Source organism: Nothoprocta perdicaria, unplaced genomic scaffold, assembly GCF_003342845.1.
Source record: "Nothoprocta perdicaria isolate Ctin4 unplaced genomic scaffold, notPer1 scaffold_68, whole genome shotgun sequence".
NCBI lineage: Eukaryota > Metazoa > Chordata > Aves > Tinamiformes > Tinamidae > Nothoprocta > Nothoprocta perdicaria.
The window spans coordinates 2,836,026-2,854,895 of record NW_020455954.1 but is presented as its reverse complement, the minus strand read 5'-3'; the positions used below and the strand labels follow the sequence as shown (position 1 = coordinate 2,854,895).

Genomic DNA, 18,870 nt, shown 5'->3' with positions numbered 1-18,870 from the left:
CGGGGCCAGGGGGGCGGCCCTTCCTGCCGCCCCTCGAGCCGCCGCCGCAGCCGGGGAGAAGCCACCGCCGCTGCTGCTGCCGCCGCCGCCGCTCTCGCCTGGCCGGGCCCCGCCGCCTGCAACATGGTGAGCGGCCGGCGGCGAGTTTGTGGCGGCGGCGGCGGCAGCGGGTTCCCCCGCGCCCACCTCCCATCTCCGCTCTCTGCCTCTTTTGCAGGTCTGGAAAACTCTCTCGCTGCTTTGCGCCCTGGTGGCCGTCGCGCGGCTGCGAGCCGAGGTAGGCGCCGTTGGGGAGAGGGAGTGCGGGCGGGGGGATGCTTCCTGCAAGGAAAAAAGGCGAAAGTAAAGGGGAAAAAAAGTTTTTTTTTTTTTTTTTTTTTTTTAAAGGCCTCGAAGCTGCGCGGGTTTCGGTGCGCGCCCCCCTCTCGCGGCGCCGCGGGCGGGACGGGGGCGAGCGGCGGCCCGGGCCCCCTGCCCGGCCCCCCATCCCTCCTCGGGCCCCGGGAGCAGAGAGCGGGCTGCGCCCCCGGCTCCCCGCGCTGCCGCCGCCTTAAAAAGAGAGGGGGAAAGAAAGAAAAAACAAAAGTGAGGTCAGGAGCAAAATATTCGGTAATGACGGCGGGGAAATGTGGAAGTGATTTGGAGCGAATGAAGTCAAGCTGCGGGGCCGGGGAGGCGGCCGAGCGCCCGCCGCGGGGAGGCGGAGGGGGCAGCAGCCCCTGCTCGCTCCGCTCCCTGCACGTTGCTCCCAGATGGCTGCCCCAGCCTGGAGCATCCCCGCCTGGCGCCATGCAGAGGTGCCCTAGCACTCCTGTATCCCTCCAGGCAATTCCCCTAAGCAATTCCCGCCTCTACCGTGTCCCACCCTGCTGGGCTTGGCGAAGGGGGCTGGGAGCAGAGCCCCTTGCTCTGCGTGCGTCTCCCTAAGTAAAGGTGGTCTGTGAGCAACATGTAAGTAAAGGTGGTCCGTGCCGAGTGGCGCTGCTGGCAGCGAGCGCAGGAGCGGAGCAGGAACGGAGTGGGAGCACGGGCCTCGTGCGCCGCACGATGCTGCTGGGACACACATGCCTCCCGAAGCACCATGGGCTTCGTGCGCAACGCTTCCGTGCAGCCCCTCCAGAAAAGCGAAACAGTGGTTTTATCCACTTAAAAAAACCCCAACACTCACACATGGTTAATAAATTCCAGGCAATGCACAGAGAGACCTCTGTAAGGAGGAATTGCACAATGATACACTCAGAGGATGAGTAGCAGCAGCTAAATAATAGTGGCCGCAGGCTGAGGGAAATGTGGTGGAGTCGGTGGCCAGCACGACTGCGACAAGGGTGCGTTTGGCCACCAGTTTCTGATTTGGTGGTGCTCGTGTTGTATGGACTTTGACAGACTGTGAAATCCTGTTTTTTGCCCAGCTTCGTGCGATCTGGAGTGCCTTGTTGGCTGCCCAGATATAAGTCATGTTTCTGTGCCTTGGCATCCCCACCAAGGAGGCGAAAGTAAGAAAAACGTGCCTCTGTTAGGTTCAAAACTTGCACTTAAAGGCCAGCTCCTGCTGGAGTGGCTAAACGAGTGATGCGAGTGGTTTTTGAAGTAACAGCCCAGTGTCAAAGCAGGGGATGCTGCGGTCCGTGTCCAGGGCATTCCATAAAGCTCAAGAGTGCTGGCTGAGGTTCGGTCCCAGCCCGAGGGAAGGTTGCCGCCTCGGGTGAGTTTTCTCTGGGGGCCTCCATTTGGTTTCCAGCTGCTCGTGACTGCTCGGTGCTGGGCCTGCTTCTGGGCCCCTAACCCCCTTTGTGGGGGAGCTGGCTGTTTGTGTCTTCTAGGGGGGTGAGTGGTGTAGAAGTTGGGGATGCCTTTGGAGGCAGCCCCTTCCGAGCGGCCCCCTTGCTACCGCCCGGCTCTATCATGTTCAGCAGCACGAGCATCCGGCGGCTTTCTCTTGCCTGGGTTTTGGGGTTAGAGCTTCTCTTTTTCTCCTGTTGCTGCTGCAGCTGGTGCTCGGTGCCTTTCAGGACATGCAGAACATGAATGCGGAGCCGTCAACTGATAACCCGTGTGTAGGCAACACTGCATCTGAACTGGGTGGGGTGGCTTTTTGTACCGCTCTCGTCTCTGTAATAGAGGCTTTACAGTAAGAAAAAAATTTGCTTCAGTAAATGTTCCTGGCATGGTTTTATACAGACTGGAAAATCTGAGCCGTGCCAGAGCTTGGGAGCTTTTCTTGGCCCGGTTCTGCAATAGTCACAAGAGCAATAGACGGTGAACTCTCCTCCTCGGATGGAAGCCAGGCCCCCGTTTCAGACAATGGTTTTTATCTCTCCCTTCCTGGAGCAGCGTCTCCGTGTGGAGGCTATTTGCTGGGATTAACGGGGATGTTGTAGAGGTGACGTTGCTTTTGTTGCCAGCTGGTGCTTTCCTAGGCAGAGAGAATGGTTTTTGGGAAGCATCCATGACCCTGAAGGAAAAGGGAGAGGCACAAAATGTCTGATGAACGTATTAAAAGTTAATCCGCCGGCGTGTAACTTGATCGCCTGTGCGTATCCCAGTGGAGCAGAGAGCTGCTTGACGCAGGAAAGGAATCTAGTCCCTCCGACTGTGTCGAGGAGCTCTGAGGGGTAGTTTGCATGGAGAAGTTTTCCCCAAATGTACTGCTGTAATGAGACCAGTGTCCTTGTATATCCCATCAGGATGCTTAGCTCAGAACGGGAGTGAGGGTTTTGAGGGTGTTTTGTCTCTTCTCTTTCCATTTTGGCCTAAACCTGCTTCAGAACCATCAAGAAGCTTCTTTTACAAGGGAATATCGGACGCTGAGAAGAAGGTTAGCGCCAGCATGTCATTGTCCCCAGCTCTCTGCCATCCGTTCGGCTTAATCCCCGTAGCTCTTCTCTTAAATTACCTCTGGTGCGTTTCAGACCACACGAACCTGCCTCTGGGAAGAGATAGGCAAACGGTTAGAGCTGTCTTGTCCTCTTTTTGAGGAAAAAGAGCTTGAGGATTGCTCTGGGGAGAAGCCCTACTGAGAGGTCTGAGGGGGCTGTAACCCCCAAGCAACAAGGGGTGTCAGGCACCTCGAGACCAACTGATACCCGTTCCTCGTGGTGCACTGTTACAGTGTGTGCATCCATTGAAACCTTGGCATCCATCTCTCCACCCGCCCTGTTTTCCATTGGCGTAACTTCTGTATGTGAAAAGCCAGAAGAGAGAGGGGGGGGAAAAGAGAGGAAACGAGAAATGCTTTAGGCTACGTTCTGTTTTCTTAAATCACCTAAGTGCTTCCTCTCAGTCTGACCTGGCTGCTCCTGCATGGAAAGAGGAAAGGCCCTAATGCTTTCAGGGCCATGTGCTTCCCCTGCCAACATGCCCCTGCCCAGCAGACCCCGGGGAGATGAAGCTGAGAGCTTGGCTGGTCTCTTTAAGGGCTGGTGTGGCCCTTCCTCCTTCCCTCGCTCCCTGCCTGCCTGCCTCCCTTTGGTTTCAGGCTGTTAGTGGGTTCTGACTGGCATCCTTAGCTTAGGTTTAGTTAAACTTTTCCTGCCTTTTGAGGATTAGAAGCTGTTCCCTTACTAAGTGGAAGTTGGCATTCCTGATGTAATTGCGTAGCTCTGAGACAGGGCCAGAAGTTAGCCCTGCAGTTGTCCTTCCGAGAAGGATTCATTTGCCTTGGAATTGAATGGTAGAGATTCTGTGGGATAGGGCAGTCCTGTGCCCATTGACACTTTGGCCATGGTTGTGGGAGCAGAAAGGACCCGGTGGTGCGTGTCACGTGGTTATCCCAAGCCATTTCTAACGTGCACCGCCTTTGTGCACTAATGGAAAAGCCAGTCACATAGGGTAATAAAACGGCCCTTCCAGCTTGCTGGCACAACTTCAGTCCTTGGTGAAAGGAAAAATCACTGTTGTTGTAGCTGTGGGAGCTGATCTGGGACCCAGGCAGGCCTTCCTCGCAGGACCCTTGGGCCCAATGCCCTCAGGTAGCGTAGCGGGCACTGCAGGCATCTTCTAGCCCGGCGCCTAAGCGTGTGGCCCATGAAGGGGGCAGGGCATGGGCTTCTGCGCCAAATGGCGAGGGCCAAAACAGGGAGCCCTGCCCGGGGCTCTTTGCACCGCGCTGACCTCCTTGGCCAAGCTGCCCGTGCGTGGGGGTTCAAGCTGCTCCCCGGCCGTGCTCAAGCCCCGAGTTTGGCTGCGCAGGTGTGAGCCCGGCGACACAGGCGGTGCCGTGTAGCCTGGGGAGCTGTGTGACACCCCGAGCTGCTGCTCGGCTGGATGGAGCTGCCGTTTCGTGTACGGGCTGAGCCGCTTTGTGCGAATTGCCCGCAGCTCCGTGAATGCCTTTGGCGGCCAGGGGCCACATTTTTGTGGGGGTAGTTACCGGGGGCGGCCTCTTCCTCCCGGCGTGGGAGGAGGGGGCTGGCTGAAAGGCTCGTGTTGCCTGTCGCATTTTTCTAGCTGCCGCTGTTGCTACAGCTGCTCGCCCATCAGGAGGCACCGGGACCCCTTTGATCTGTCTTGTGTGCTGTTACACGAGCTGGAGAAGGTTTCTCTTTGTACTGACAGGAGTGGGTCGCAAATCTCAGCCAAATGCGTCTTTCCAAGCTCCTGAGACTGCTATTAACTGGGCCCTGTTCCATATCCTGGGAGCTAGGGGAGATTAGTTTCCAAAAAATGCCATGTTTAGTGGGGTTGGATCTACCTTCACAGAATCACAGAGTGGTCGAGGTTGGAAGGGACCTCTAGAGATCATCTAATCCAACCGCCTGCTCCAGCAGGGTCTCCTAGAGCACGGGGCACAGAGTGGCATCTAGGTGGGCTACTAATACAGCCTAAATCTTCACAGAAGGTCATGGCCAAAAAGGCTTCTGCCCTGCTTGGGGTCTGAGATCTTATTTCCTGTTGTATATTCAAGCACTCTCATTCATTACACTGTGTTACTGGGTTTTAACATTGGGCTTGTACTTCTTGGGGACAGAGGACTAGATCTATGTTGACGATGAAAGATGACAAAGAAAAGCAAGCTCATGCCTCGGTCTGTACGCATAGACTTTCTTGAGAAAGCTGCACCTTTTTTGGTCCACGAGTTTTGGTCCATCAGTTTGGAGGCTTCTCTTGGGTGAACCTGTTTGGAAAGAACAAGGAATTTGCGTTGGATGATATGGGGAGTTACTATCTTCGTAGCTCACCTGTAGGTAGGTCCCACTCTCTACTGTTTGACAGCTAAGCAAATATTTTGGCAGAGGAAGCTAAGCCTAGCTTGAAGACTGAAATCTCTTCTTTGCCTTGTTATGAGAAGGGACCTAGTGTTCTAATACTTCTGAGAAAATGCTAGGAAAACCAGGAAATAGAGACCAAAGACTTCTTCGAACCCCTCTCCTTTATATGGATCTTGCAGGATGGTTTTCTGTGCCAAGTTCCCCTTGGCTGAGTTGGTCAACAGTAAAGTCTCCCTTGGCTGTCCCAAAAAGGGACAGTTTAGCACCTCTTATGCTGTAAACCAGGACAGCACAAGGAGCTCTTGAAAGAGCTGCTCTGGGGCTTCGTTCTCCTCCTGCACTTTGGCCGCTTCTTCATGTTTATGTTTGAGGAAACTTACGGGGATGGAATTACTGTCTTGTTTCCTGTATGTAGGCGGAAGGAGACTTCCTCGGGGAATTCTTGCTATGTCTGGATCGTGTAGTTGTCTGGGTGAGTAAAATTCCTCAGGGAGGGCTGGAAAGGTTGTGACCCAGCTGCAGGCTGGAGCTTGTTCATGGAGAGCTGGACCTCTGGAGGACTGGGGTGGCAAGAGATGGGTTCCCCTTGAAGGCTTTGCTTTGAACTTGGCGGAAAAGGGGAGGTGTTCCCGCAGGACAGCGTGCTTGCCCGTGGGGTGTGAGTTGTGGTGTATTCCAGCCTGGAGGCAGTGGTGCAGGATGAGTAATAACAGCCTGCCCTCCATGGGTTGGTGCCCCCTGCTCGCTTCCCCTGGGGACCGCAGAGAAGTTGACTTGCGACAGCGGCTCCGTTTCTCCTGCAGCTCCGCTGGGTTTGCCCCGACCTGGGGCTCGGATGCCGCGATGGACGAGGATGCAGTGGAGGCAGGGCTTGCCTGCCCACCCGAGGTGCCCTCGGCCTGCCCATGAAGGAGCAGCCTTGGCGCCCGGGCCTGTCAGCGTGCCCTTACCCACCGTCCAGAAACGAGCCCCGCTGGGCCCCTCGTGTGGCCGCCTGGCGCCGTCCCTGCGGCAAGTGGGGCCGCGTGTCGCCCCCTGCATCGGAGCATTTCCCTCCTTCGGAAACACGGAGCGGTGGCTTTGCAGCGGGCCCTGAGGCGGGTGGCTGCTTGTACACACTGCAGCCATTAGTGTCTTGTCACATCCCATTTTATGCATCCTTGCTAAGTGATGGCCCCTTCCTGCCCTGCGGGCAAGGGGATGCCCCAGTCTTTTGTATTGCAAAATCGGTAAGTTTATCTTGATGGACCTCATAAATGAACTCTCTTTTTATTCTGCCCTAGCAGATCTTGTTACACCTCTGTGTTTATCTATAGTTATTGCACCTCGCTAGGTGTGCAGTGCTGGACCTCATTGTGCACTGTGAGCAGCCCTAAACCCCACGGAGTTAATGCAGCACCAGGCCACTCTTTTTGCCCATTAGAGCCTGAAGAGACAACAAAGCAGCTGAGCATTAAGTGGTCCTCTCAAATCAGTGCCAAGCTGCTGCTGTGCAGCAGTGCAGCAGCTTGCATGCAAGCACTCACGTTCTCTAGCTGTCCTGGTAGCAATGCAAGGTCAACAGGAAAGCAGTATTAAGCAGAGACTTTTTTGGTGCGTTTATTTGCTGGGTTTTGTTTGTTCTTGGAGGAAAAGCAAGCAAGAAGTCTCAGGATGTCTGGTTCAAGCAGCCTCAGAGCCCACAGGCAGCAAGAAAACGTCAACAGGCTCCTCTCGCCAGATCTGTTTGTTCCAGCTCTTCTTCATCGTTGTGCCCTCATTTGTGTGTCGGTTTTGGGCAAAGCACTTCCTTGCTGGGAGCTGCAGCGTTCACGTGTGCAAAGCAGGGCTGTCAAGTGTGCCGTGCCTCGCCGAGGGCATCCCTGCCAGCAGAGGTGCAAGAGCCTTGTGCAGAAGGGGCAGCCCATGGCGCAGAGCACGCCTGCCCTTACCCATAGCCGTGGAAATAATAGTGAGGGCAATGTGGGTAACATCTGGATGAGAATTGCTGTGAGATGTCCAGCAAGGGCAGTGCTGATATAACCTGTGTTTAAGATGTAGGTTGTGTTAGTAGCCAGTTGTTCCAAGTGGGAAGGAACGTTTTAGTGGAACCAGACACAGAGGAAGGACCGCAGGGTGGGAGAGCTGGAATGTCACATAGTGGGAACTGTGCTGCCGAGCCGTGTTTGCTGCTTGAGGGGAGCAAACTCATGCGGTTGGTAGCTCAGAGAAAGCAAGTGGGAGATGAGCTGTGAGGGGAACACTTGGTGCTCTGCCAGGGCCGATGTTTGTTAGCTGCACGCTGCCGGTGGGCAGAGAACCTTGCAGAGGGCATGGTCGCCACTATCCCCTGGCACGCCTGTCCAAGGCTGACAACGAGGAGAAGGTGGGCTAGCGATTTCCAGGCCTTGCCATAGGAACTAATGGGAATTACTTTTTTCTTTTCCCCCTGTCATAGGAAGATATTTGCTAAAACTCCTAGGAAACATTTCTTTTGTTGTTGTTTTCTCTTTTTCTCAGCATTTCAACCGCTGACTTCTGATTTTAAAAATAAATTGTTAGCAGTATTTTTCTAAAGAGGTTATACGGAGCACTTCTGTGCTGCAAGTTACGTGCTGGAGATGAGCATTCAAAGAAGGCAGCTGCTGGGGAGTCGTTTGTGTTGGGCCCTTGGGCAAGGCACTTGTGTGCCCATTTTCTCCCTAGCAGACCAGCAAATAGGTGCCCAAAACCACAGGTGATCCGAGTGCCATCTCCGGTATAAATTTTAAGCAGATGATTAGCGACTCTGGAAAAAGTCCAAGCTTGATGGAAGGGAAATAATAATGTCAACATATCACCCGGTGAGTTGTGAGGCTGGCTGACACAGCGCTGATGAAGAGCTCCAAGCGTTTCAGGTTAGAGATGTGCCTGAAACATGAGGTATTATTATTAGCACTATTTCACATAAACAGTAGTGTCTCTTGTTATGGCTCTCTACAAGTGCTACTGAGAATAAAGGGAGCAATTTTCCCAGCAGATTAGTGGATGGTGAGGCCAGAAGGTGCCATTGAGTGTTGTCTGCCCTCTTGCATAATAGGTCCCATAGACCCAGCTTTCTGATTAGTTCCATTTGCTCTGGACTCTAAAGCGTGTCTTAAAACATCTAGCCTTGATTAAGTAATTACCACAAATGGAAAATACCACTGTGCTTGGTGTGTTGTAGCAGCGGCTAATGACCATCATGCTGTTGCACCTCGTTTCTAGCTTACACGTGTAAAATTGTGAGCTCCAGATGTTGAAGCTGGTGTTTAATCTGCTCGGCGGAAGAGAGTCGTAGTTGTGTTCATAGTCATAGTTCTGCTGCCCTCCCGTGTGGCTGCGCCAGCCCGCCAGGCACGTTTCCTAATCGCTAACTCATTATGAGGGCTCTTTGCTGAACCCCTTGTAATGCTTCCTGTGCTGATTCTCTCCGAGATGCAAGGGGAAAAAAAAAAAAGGCTGAATTTGTCATGGCCTGGACTAAGGAGCTGCGATGCCCTTTCCTTTTCTGTTGCTGTTTCCTGGGAGAGAGAATTAGAGAGAATTAGAGAGAATTAGAATATTAGGGAGATCACCCCACGCAAAAGGGATTGCAAACGGTGCTGCTGGCAAAATGACCATTTTGCCCACAGTACACGGATATACTGATACTGTTCCCATTTACAGCCTAGGTTTGGGATATGCTGTGATAAATCATGACACACATAAGTTAAAGTGTGTTGCAAAAGACTTGGAATATGTAGGACTTTCTCAGCTCTTCTTGCACCCTGCACACGCGGTGTGGCTGCAGCTGGGGCAGTGGCGTGCGCGCTCAGCTCATGTCATAGAGGGGCCCTGTCGCCACACGGCAGCATGCCATTAAACATGCCATGCCACATGGCAGTCGTGCCATTACACAGCTGCTTTATGAGGTGGGCCCTGCTGCCCCTCGTGCCGTCCCCAAGCCAGCCCTGAGCTCTGCACTTGCAGGACGCTTTGTGGCAGACTGAGTCGGGGCTCCACATGGCCACAGTGCAAAGGAAGCGCGGGCTGTTGTGCAGGTTGTAGAGCTGGGCTCTGAGGGCTGGTAAAAGCTGCATCACTGACACTGATGAGCGTGTGTCCGTGCCAGCAAACTGCACTCGGAAGCCCCGTGTGAATACCAGCAGGTACTGTTGTTTCTTGAATTAGTATGCCCCTGCTCAGAGTAGAGGTTGCTGAAGGGTTTGGACTTTGCTGGGAGGAAGTCCCAGGCTGGATGTATTTAGGTGAAACTTGGTTATTTTACAGGCAGGCATTGGGAATGGGACAGAGGCAGCACGCAGGGCAGGCAGGCTGCTTCCCTTCCAGAAAACTCGAGCTATTACCAATAAGTCTGGCCCCAGCTGAGTACAGCTAGCGAGGAAGGCAAAGCCAGCTTGCTTGTAACTCACTCCACCCTTTTCTCAAAAGATCTGTTTCTAACCAAGTAACAATAGAGGAATTTCTTCCAAGATGAGGTCTTGCATACATGTTGTCCCAAGGGCATGGACACTGTTTGGAGATGTGTTTCTACAGAGCTTGGCACCCACTGAGCTGAATATTGACTTGGACCTTGGGAAGCTTCTCTACTGGATATGCATAATAAAGGTTAAGAAGTTATTAGAGTACCCCTCAATTTTTAACTTTGTCTCTATGGATGCCTGTTTTTTTCTTTTCCTTTCCTCCCTCCCTCCCTCTCTCCCTCTATTCAAAGCAAGCAGAAAGGTGTATTTCATCCTCAGATCCATTCTGCATCTTGGGAGAACCAAGAACCCAGCTCGGCAGCTGGGGTGAAGGTTCCTCATTTTGTGTCTTCCAGGCATCTTTCCGCAAGGCAGTGTTAAGTGGGTGGTAGAGGCAGTCAGATAAAGGAAGCTCATGGATGCTTTTTGGACACCATCTTTTCAGAAGTCTTTTTTGTTTGTTTTGTTTTGGCTATTGATCAGAGGTGAGAGGAGATGATTCCCTTCCCCGTGGTAGTGTTTTCGTTGTGTGTTCTGCCTTGAGCTCAAAACCCATCTTTAAAGAGTCCTCCTTAAATCCTCGTTAAAGAATCCAGTGTTTGTCGGGGCCGTGATTTTTTTAAAACTGCATCCAAACAGTCTTACAAGGTACATCTAAAGGAGCATTTCCACAGTGAGTGGAGGCCAACCTAGCTGGGAGCTGCTGGGGAGAACAGTCCCTCTCCCACTTGGTTTCATGCACGTCTCCCTTTTGGTTCCATACAACTCAGGCATCTCCATCCACCTCTACCCTATCTGCTAAGTTAAGGGCTCTGAAGGGGTCTCCCTCTGAAGGGGTCTCCATTTTGGACTTTTGGGCTGCCTCCTTCATTTAGTTGGCTGTGGCACTTCCGATGGTGAAGATGGGTCAGCTGGGGTCCTGGGTATCACTGCGAGTCCCTGGGGAAGCAAGAACTCAGCCAGGTGGGCTTTTCCTGCAGCGTGGAAGAGCATGGTGAGCTCAAGGGAACAGCTCGTAAGGGTTTCAGCAGCTTTGGTGGCTCAGGGAGCTGGTCCTGGCAAACAAAAGCGGGGGTCTGGTAGGGCCAGTGAGAAGTGCAACCAGAATGGCCTGAAGCGCTGCTGGAGCTTGGCCTGCGTGTGGCCCAAGGGCCATTCACCCCTCCGTAATGCACTTCCTTGTGGGCGGCAGAGCGAGACGCTGGAAGAGCCCTTGGATCTGGCCCTGGGAGCAGGAATTGTCCAACTCTCAGAAAGTCCCCAAATACTTCTTCCTCCCAGTGATGTGTTCAAGTCTGAGGAATACCATGGTTAAAGACCAGATGCGGAAAGGTTCATTCTGCAGGTTTTGTGTTCTTGCTTGTCTTCCTGCAAAGTGTGGGCAGGGTTGTGGTGCTGGAAGACTGCAGTTATTGCAGTCATGGAGGGGGAGGGAGGTCACTTGGCAGGACTTGCAAGGCCCTGCTTTTGCTTCCCACTGGCCTCCTGTGGTAGTAGATAAGCTGCTAAAACCCTGGGCCATAAAGAAAGATAAACATCTAAGACTGAAAGCAAGGGAGTCTCTCAAATGGTGGTGTGGATTCCTTCCCAAGTACTTCAAGGGGGTTTGGACAGCGTGCAGGGGGTGCCCTGTTCCTAAATCAGTGCATGGACTGCCTAAAAGATAACTGTCTGCCACACAAGTGCTAGGTGATGATTCCATGCAATTCCTGGCCAGCCTCGGGAAGAAGCTGTCTCATACAGTGGCTGCAGAACATACCTACATCTCTATTGGCTTTAGGAGCCGGGATTTTCACTTTGGAGAACGGGCGTCCCCCCGCCCAAAGCAGCAGAGGTACCAAGTTCAATCCCTTTTGTCGCTGTCCCCTCCAACGTCACTTTGCATGTGCGGGGCTGGCGTAGCTGCCGTGAACCTGCACGCCTGGAGTGAGAGGGGCGACATTCCACACATTCCCATAACTCCTTCCCCTTCACGCTGAGATTGGTGCCCTTATGTTGCCTTTGCCTCGGCTGGAGGGGAGCTACTTCTGCTCAGCAGGATAACTTTCCAGACCCGGGATCTTGCTCTTCTCCCTGAGTCCTCACTTAGCCTGCTAGATACTCTGGAAATCTCTGCTCTCTGACGGGGTTTGGACACTTGGCAGGAAAAGGCAGTGGCAAGTTTGGCAGTCGTGGCTTTTTGGTTTTGAGCTAATGCAGATTACTGGATATCCAAAAGGTAAGGTTGGTTTTCCTTGAAAAACAGATGGAGAAATTTTACTTGAAAACTGAAATTAACATGTAATTAACATGTAATTAACATCTGATTAAAATGTATAAGTTCATGAAGGGAGAATGTAGGGAAGAAGGGCCCAAGCGCTTCTCAGTGGCGGCCGTGACAGGACAAGGGACAATAGGTATAAGCTGGAACACAGGCAGTTCCATCTCCATGTGGGGAAGAACTTCTTCCCTGTGAGGGTGCCAGAGCCCTGGCACAGGCTGCCCAGGGAGGCTGTGGAGTCTCCTTCTCTGGAGATCTTCCAAACCCGCCTGGATGCCGCCCTGTGCCCCGTGCTCTGGGTGTGCCTGCTGGAGCAGGGGGGTTGGACTAGATGATCTCCAGAGGTCCCTTCCAACCTTGAATATTCTGTGATTCTGTGAAATGCAGAGTTGTGTTACTGAGCCTTTTATTGCACAGTATTAGCCTCTCCGTAAATGTAAAGCTTCAAGGAGGCCTGCAAAACCCCAAGTCTGTACTTTTGGAGAATATATTGTGATTTAGTACATTATTATAATAGCACATTTTACTTCTGAGATGATATTAAGCTTAACATTGTATTTTCTTTAACTCCTACAGCCTGTGCATTTGTGCAGGTAGCATCTAGTATAACTTGGTTGAGCATGACACATCTAACCTGAAGAACCATTAACATGAGAACCATTTCTGTACATGTGCAGCAATATGTACATAAGCAATTTGTTCTCAGTATTCAAGAGGCAACTGCCGATTTCCTCGTAGGCTTGAGTCAAAGCCAGCTCTAGCAACACACGTTTATAAATGCTTTGGGGGTGTGAATTTCCTGGGTTTTCTTAAATCCTTGTTGAAAAAGAGCCTATTGTCCCGTCTCAGTTTCCTGGCTCAATCTCTTTCAGCCTGCACCGCTTTCGCACTGAAATGGCTCTTCTGCTTGAAGAGGGTCGGTCTTAACCCCTTTCAGGACTACAAAAGCTGCCTGCTTGGCATCCAGATGATGCAATTCCTTGAGCGGAGCCCTTCAACTTGGAGGGTGCTGTCGGCAGCACGGGTGTCCGGGCCAAGCAAGCTGCTGGCTTCCCTGCACGTGATCCTGTGCGGCTGGAGCCTGGCAAGATGCTCTTCCTCCTGCCGCAGCGACACCCTCAGTGAAGATGGTGCCCACAGGCCTGGCCTTATTCCCAGCGCCTACGGCTCCCTTCCCGCTGGAACAAGCAGCAAGTAACCCGACAGGCTTTCCAGCGGCGAGGGGTTCAGACTCGAGGCACCGCGGGCACTTCAGGGCTGTCCTGTAGAGCGTTTCGGCCCGTTTTCCTTCGAGCTGCAGTGAATTCCGGCGGGCCCACGGGGCGGAGAGCCGAGGCTGGCAGACAGCTGGGAGAACGTCCTCACCCGCTGCCGTGGGGTTTGCCAGAGGCTGCCTTCCAAAGCCCTCCTCCATTTTGTGCCTGCCAGGGCTGCTCTTTGCTTCTTTTCCCCCTTCTGCAAGTAATTGCGGGCTCTGCTTTTTCCCTTCCTGAAAGGGATTGCCAAGGCCGCTTGTCTCCGCTGCCTCGCTGGGCTCTGCGGCCCCGGCTGCGGAGGAGCGCGGCAGCCCCGGCTCTCCGGAGTGGGGCCGCGCGAGCTGGGGCCCTGCCTTGCTTCATTCACCCTGCAAAAACAGCCCGGCCCTTTCCTTTTTGAGCTCTTTGTCATGTTCATTAAATGGGAAACACTCTCCCATACCAAAATTGTTTATGCTGCATTAAGCAAGGGAAAAGTGCCAAATGTTTTGTGCCTGCTTAACTTAAAGTACGGCCAAACGGAGAGCATTCCCCCCCATCTTTGAACTGATTTTAACAGAAAACATGTAAAAAAAAAAAAAGCATGTAAAACACCGAATCTCAGCCTGCAGCAAGCGTCTCTGTGGCATCTGTATGCTTGCACACAAACAGGAGGGTTTGTAGAGAAATATTTTGTAGAGAAATATGAACTATTTTTACAGCATTGCTGGCAAAGAGAAACCTCAGCCCCTGCATTGGTTTTGTGGAACTGTGTGCCCTAGAACAGGGAGGATGTTACTCAGCATTAGGCTGATTTTTGGCTGGGTTTTCAGAGGCTGAACACCTTTTCCCTTCCATGCTGTTAAACATTTTCAGCATCTGTGAATACCGGATGAATAGGGAAATATTCTGCACTGGAGAAGGAGCCAAAGTCTTTCCAAAGGGTTGGAAATAGAAGGTGAGGAGGAGACCTAGGTCAAGCATGTTGGTCTTCTGAGAGGTGGTTCCTGCAGGGGCCAGAAGGGCACCCTGGGGTGGTGAGCAAGGTAGCCGAGCTCCAGGGAGAGTGGCGATGCATGAGGACACGGACAGCGTGAGAGGGTGCAAGCCAGGCCACAGACATTCCCCATGGCTAGAGCGGCCCAGCAGAACGCTTGTGCATCCTGACATTGCTGTTCTTTGGGAAAACAGATTAAAAATATTACCAGCGATTATGTAAACCAAGCCCTGTGTGAATACCCAGTCCCCAAGCCAACGGAGTTGACTTTGGTATTTTAAAAACTTGTATCTGTGCAGAGATCTTGGCTTCTGCTGCTGCTATAAACTTCCAGGTCTGTGAGTGACTTCCCCGGGTCTGGCAGAATTACCAAGTACTTGATGTGCAGGGACCGTTTAATGCCGTGTGAGCCACGAGCTTTTCATCTGTTTGCTCCGGCACCTTGGTTCGCCTTGGATGCCCCCATCCCACCCCACGTTCCTCTGGAGCTTCAGGGCCTACGTCTGTGCTGCTGGAGCCCCAGCTGTCATGAAAAATTCAACAAGTTGTGTTGTGTGACGTGTGCTCCTCGGGGGGCTGCTGCTGTGTGATCAGGGCAGGCCGTGCTTGGCAGCACGGCCTTGTACGGGCAGCATGTGCCTGCCCCCAAAAGACCCCAAGCCCTTCTAGGACTGAGCACCATAAGGGGACGCTGCCCTATTGCACCCTGTTAGCAGGGAGGAAAACAAGCAAATGAAGCTACCACCTCCAGTGGCCTTCACGGTCTTTCTGGAGATGTGCCTGCCACTGCGGAGTCAGTACCTTGCCTGGAGTGCAGTAGTCACTGCCCTTCTCTTTCAGGGCCAAGTAAAGGAAGAGCGCTGGGAAGCCAGAGGGAGGTGTCAGTGACCTGCAGTTTTGGCTCTTCAAACCACAGCCTGGCCTTGCAGAGAGGGACTGAGAGGGAGAGCAGCTTCGTCGGGGTGGTAACGGGACAGGGGGAAGGTCAACTTGGCCAACCCCCAGGCACGGGGTCTGCAAATCCAGCACGCTTGTGTGCTGAGCGCGATCCTCTCGTTGCCGTGCTGGATAAGGGAGCTTAGCACATGTACACGTACTAAAACACACCCAGGTTCCCCGCCAGGCTGTAGCCACAGAAGGTGGTTGTGTCTATCCTGTCCTCTCTTAACTTCAGTCTTGTCCAAAGCCTGGCTCTTCTGTGCAAAACATCTGCCAATATTGATCCCTACCCTTGTACCACCACCTTGTATCTCATACCATCCACCTTGGATCTTAAACTACTGTTTCTTTTGGTATCAGCTCTGGGGCTTCAAATGACTGATGACTTGCGAGGGAACATTTAGAAAGAGATGCAGGCAAACACTGGCCATGGAAAATTTCACCTTGGGCAGAGGTTGCACTGGCAAAGCCATCAGCAACTGAAGAGATGACTTTGTTATGGGAGGTGCAGACCACCTTTAAGTTGTGCTGTGCTATTTCTTCCACGTATAATGAGCGGGTTAGTTTTGACTTGCAGCCACTTTGACTGCGCATCAGTTATCTGAGGACTTTCAAAGGTCACTCCCTGACGGACAAAGCCAAGCAAAGTTGGAATGCTGATACTGCTGCTTCGGATGGCCCTGTTTAGTTTCAGAAGATAAGCCTAACTTTTGAGTCTTCGCAGTCTATGCCTGTCTGGGCATTCCCCAGAATATTCTCTTTCTGAGTAGTGTTCAAGAGGGGGATTTCTTCTAAAATTACCTTTCTGAGCACTTCCTTGTGAGAGCCTTTCCATGTGTTGGTGGCCCCAGAGAAGGAGAGCAGCTGTTCCGGAGCCTCTTGAGCTCTTCCTCCTGAGCCCCTGCTAGGCAGTTTTAGCCACTGCTAATGAGTTTGTTACGAACGCTGGTATGATAGGGGTTGAGCTACCACAGAGAGAGCTTCATGCAGACCACTGGTGAGTCTTCAGATGGTTATGATGTCTCATTAGCAGTGACACTGGGCCACAACTGCAAATAGCGCACGGGCAGAAGGATGTTTGTCAATTAACCCGTGTTCAAGGGGCGCCCCGGTACAGAATCTATTCTGTATTTCTGGGCAGTGCAGATCTACACAGCAAAAGGCATCTCCTGAGAGCACATCTCTTTCTCCTGTCTCTCCATGCAAAATTCTTATGTCAGCAGGTTCAAGGGCAGTGCTGCATTGCTCTGACGTTTAGTACTGTAGAATTTGTCTTGGGAAATAACATAATTGTAATTTTTTTTTCATAACAAAGCCATTATACTGTCAAGCTTAAGGTTCTTTAGCCAACAGCCAGTAGAGATTGCTGGGAAAAGAAAGTGCTTAACATAACCTAAATTATTTATTAGCAAGAAAGATGGAATGAAAAGAAAATGAATTTATAATGAAATGAATTTATTTCTGGGCTTCCTTATTGTGCTCGTGTTTGCTTTCTTGGAGGGAATTTAGAGCTGCTGAGCAGCCCGGGAGGCAGAAGTCCATTATTTACCCAAGCGGCAGGTAATGGTGGAGATGACCCTTTCCGTCTAGTCCTTCCCTCCAGCATTGCCAAAATATGCCTCATGTTTGGGCTGCCTGGGGTGGTCACCTGCAGCAGGGAGAGGCGGGTAAGGAGCATGTGAACACAGGCAAAGAATTTGCTGTAGGTCAGTGCACAAGTAAGGGCGGGCTAAAGAGAGAGCCCCTGGCTCCTCATGGTCAGGTCCCCACGTTCTGCATGGCCCTCAACGTGCTCCATCTCTGGGGGCCCGGGAGCTCAGATATGGGGGGAGCTCATGGGCCTCCACGGCAGTTCTTACAGGCAACATGATGATTGTAATTGTAGGCTCTGTTGGCCTGCTTTGGGAGAGAGGGTCCACAGCGTTGGTAAGGGCTGCCTCTTTTTCTCTCAGCGGCCTGTGGAGCTAACGACGTGGCAGGTAATTGGTATCAACTTCCAAACAGTAGCAGACTTGGTTCTGGAGGGGGGCTGCTCCTTCTGTGGAATAGAGCTTCGTGTTATGAGCTGTCACTCTGCTCATTCCTAGGCTAATGCAATCAAAGGCAAATCCGCTCTTCTTTCTTTTTCCATTACTAATCTTACATGTCCTATCTTGTTGCGTGACGGATTCCTTTTCCCTGGAAGAAAAAGGAATTTGGCAGAGGTGACTGTCGTCCTGATTATAATCTCGGCTAAGCCTGCGCTGTGACAAAAATACAAAATTCTGTTTTGAAACGTCAACCTGTGTATTTTCACCCCCATTTGGCCCGTTGCCCCAGATTTCCACTGCAGTGGAAGGTTTTTGGATCCCATACTTCCTTAAAAGAGTTATCAATATGAATCAAAACACAGATGACTTTTCTAAAACAGTGCCATGTATTAAGACAGACATCTGTTATTGCTATCTAGTTTCCTCCCTTAAGCTAGGGGGATGGGGGAAATGGAATGCCAGGAAGGGAGAAGCGCTGTTTAAGTTAAAAGATAGAGCAGGCGTATGAATAAATATGTAGAAATTGGCTGTGAATAAAATCAGTCTCGGTGTTAGAAGAAGGCTTGCACCAGCAAAAGTAAAGCGTTTGGATAACAAACTCGCCGTGGGAAAGGCAAAAAATAGCTCTGCAGTGGGGTGGGACTCCGTAAATGGAGCTGTAGGAAAAGGATGCAGTAGCAGCGTGGAGTGGGGCTTGATGGCTCAGGAGGTCTCACCGTGTCCTGTGGTTCCCCCGTGGGCCTGATCTCCTTGGAGTTTTGACCGAAGGGCAAATATTTGTGAAGATGAGACTTGCAGGAGGGAAATAGGAGCCGTTTCTTAAAAGAGTGGGCAAGGGAAGTCAGCTGGACAGACAAGGTATGGGGAGAGGGAGCAGGAAGGAATGAGACCTGGCTCTGTGGCTTGGATTTCACCTCTCACAGAGGTCTTTTGAAGTTCTTTTCTCAAATTCCAAGGAGATTCCTGAACCAAAAAAGCAAGATTAAAGCAGAGTTCAAGCTAAAGGAACTTTCATTCCCCAGCCCTTTGGGAGGTTCTAGTTTCCTTTCAACCAAAGGAGCCCAAGCCCTACTTGTTACCTCGTATCATTAAAAGGGATTCAAAGGCCAAGAATACCCAAGCACCCGTGAAAAAAATGAAAACTTCATCGTGACAAAATCAGGAGAATAAAAGCCAGTCAGGAGGAAAGAACGGTGTTCAGTCTGACAACACAGAGCAGTTAGAACTGCAGGCAGCAGGAGGAAGTTCAACACTAATCAAGTCTCGCACTGGAGAAAACAGGAGGAAAGGCTGGGCAGGTGAGGGACAGGAGTGGTAATTGTCTGGGAAAAACAGGGTGGAAAGTCTGGTCTTAAGAGGACATGTCCAAAGAGGCCCTTCTTCATCGCCTCTCCCTGTGCTGGCTCTAGTCTGCCACGTGCAGACAGGCGTGGGGTGTTTGGATGTTAGTGCGGAGGGCGCACACGGTGAATCCAGCTGGGCAATCCCAGTGCAGGGCAGGAAGAGCGGAAGAGAACGCTTTTCTTTCCTCTTGTTTCCTTGGTGTTGGTAGTTGCGGGCCTTGGCCTGTGAGGGGTGCAGGCTGCAGGCGGGGCGCGCCATGGGGCACGCGGTGCTGCACGGAGGGACGCTGTGGTTTGGTGTCAGCGCGGAGGAGCCCAACGCCGCCGCTGCCACTGGGGGTCAGGGCCGAGGCCCTGTGCAGGCGCCTGAGGTGAAGTGGTGGCGGCGGTGAGTTG

General features: G+C 52.1%; 1 protein-coding gene across 1 annotated transcript in view; it reads left to right on the top strand.

Annotated features, from left to right (window-relative positions):
* Positions 1 to 103: 103 nt before the first annotated feature.
* The window catches only part of FSTL1 (follistatin like 1), a 45,924-nt gene continuing 27,157 nt past the window's right edge, over positions 104 to 18,870 (top strand). Inside the window, exons 1-2 of the mRNA XM_026050326.1 lie at positions 104 to 126; positions 218 to 277. Coding sequence (XP_025906111.1) covers positions 124 to 126; positions 218 to 277 — 63 coding nt within the window. The 5' untranslated portion in view covers positions 104 to 123. The remainder of the gene's footprint in view (positions 127 to 217; positions 278 to 18,870) is intronic.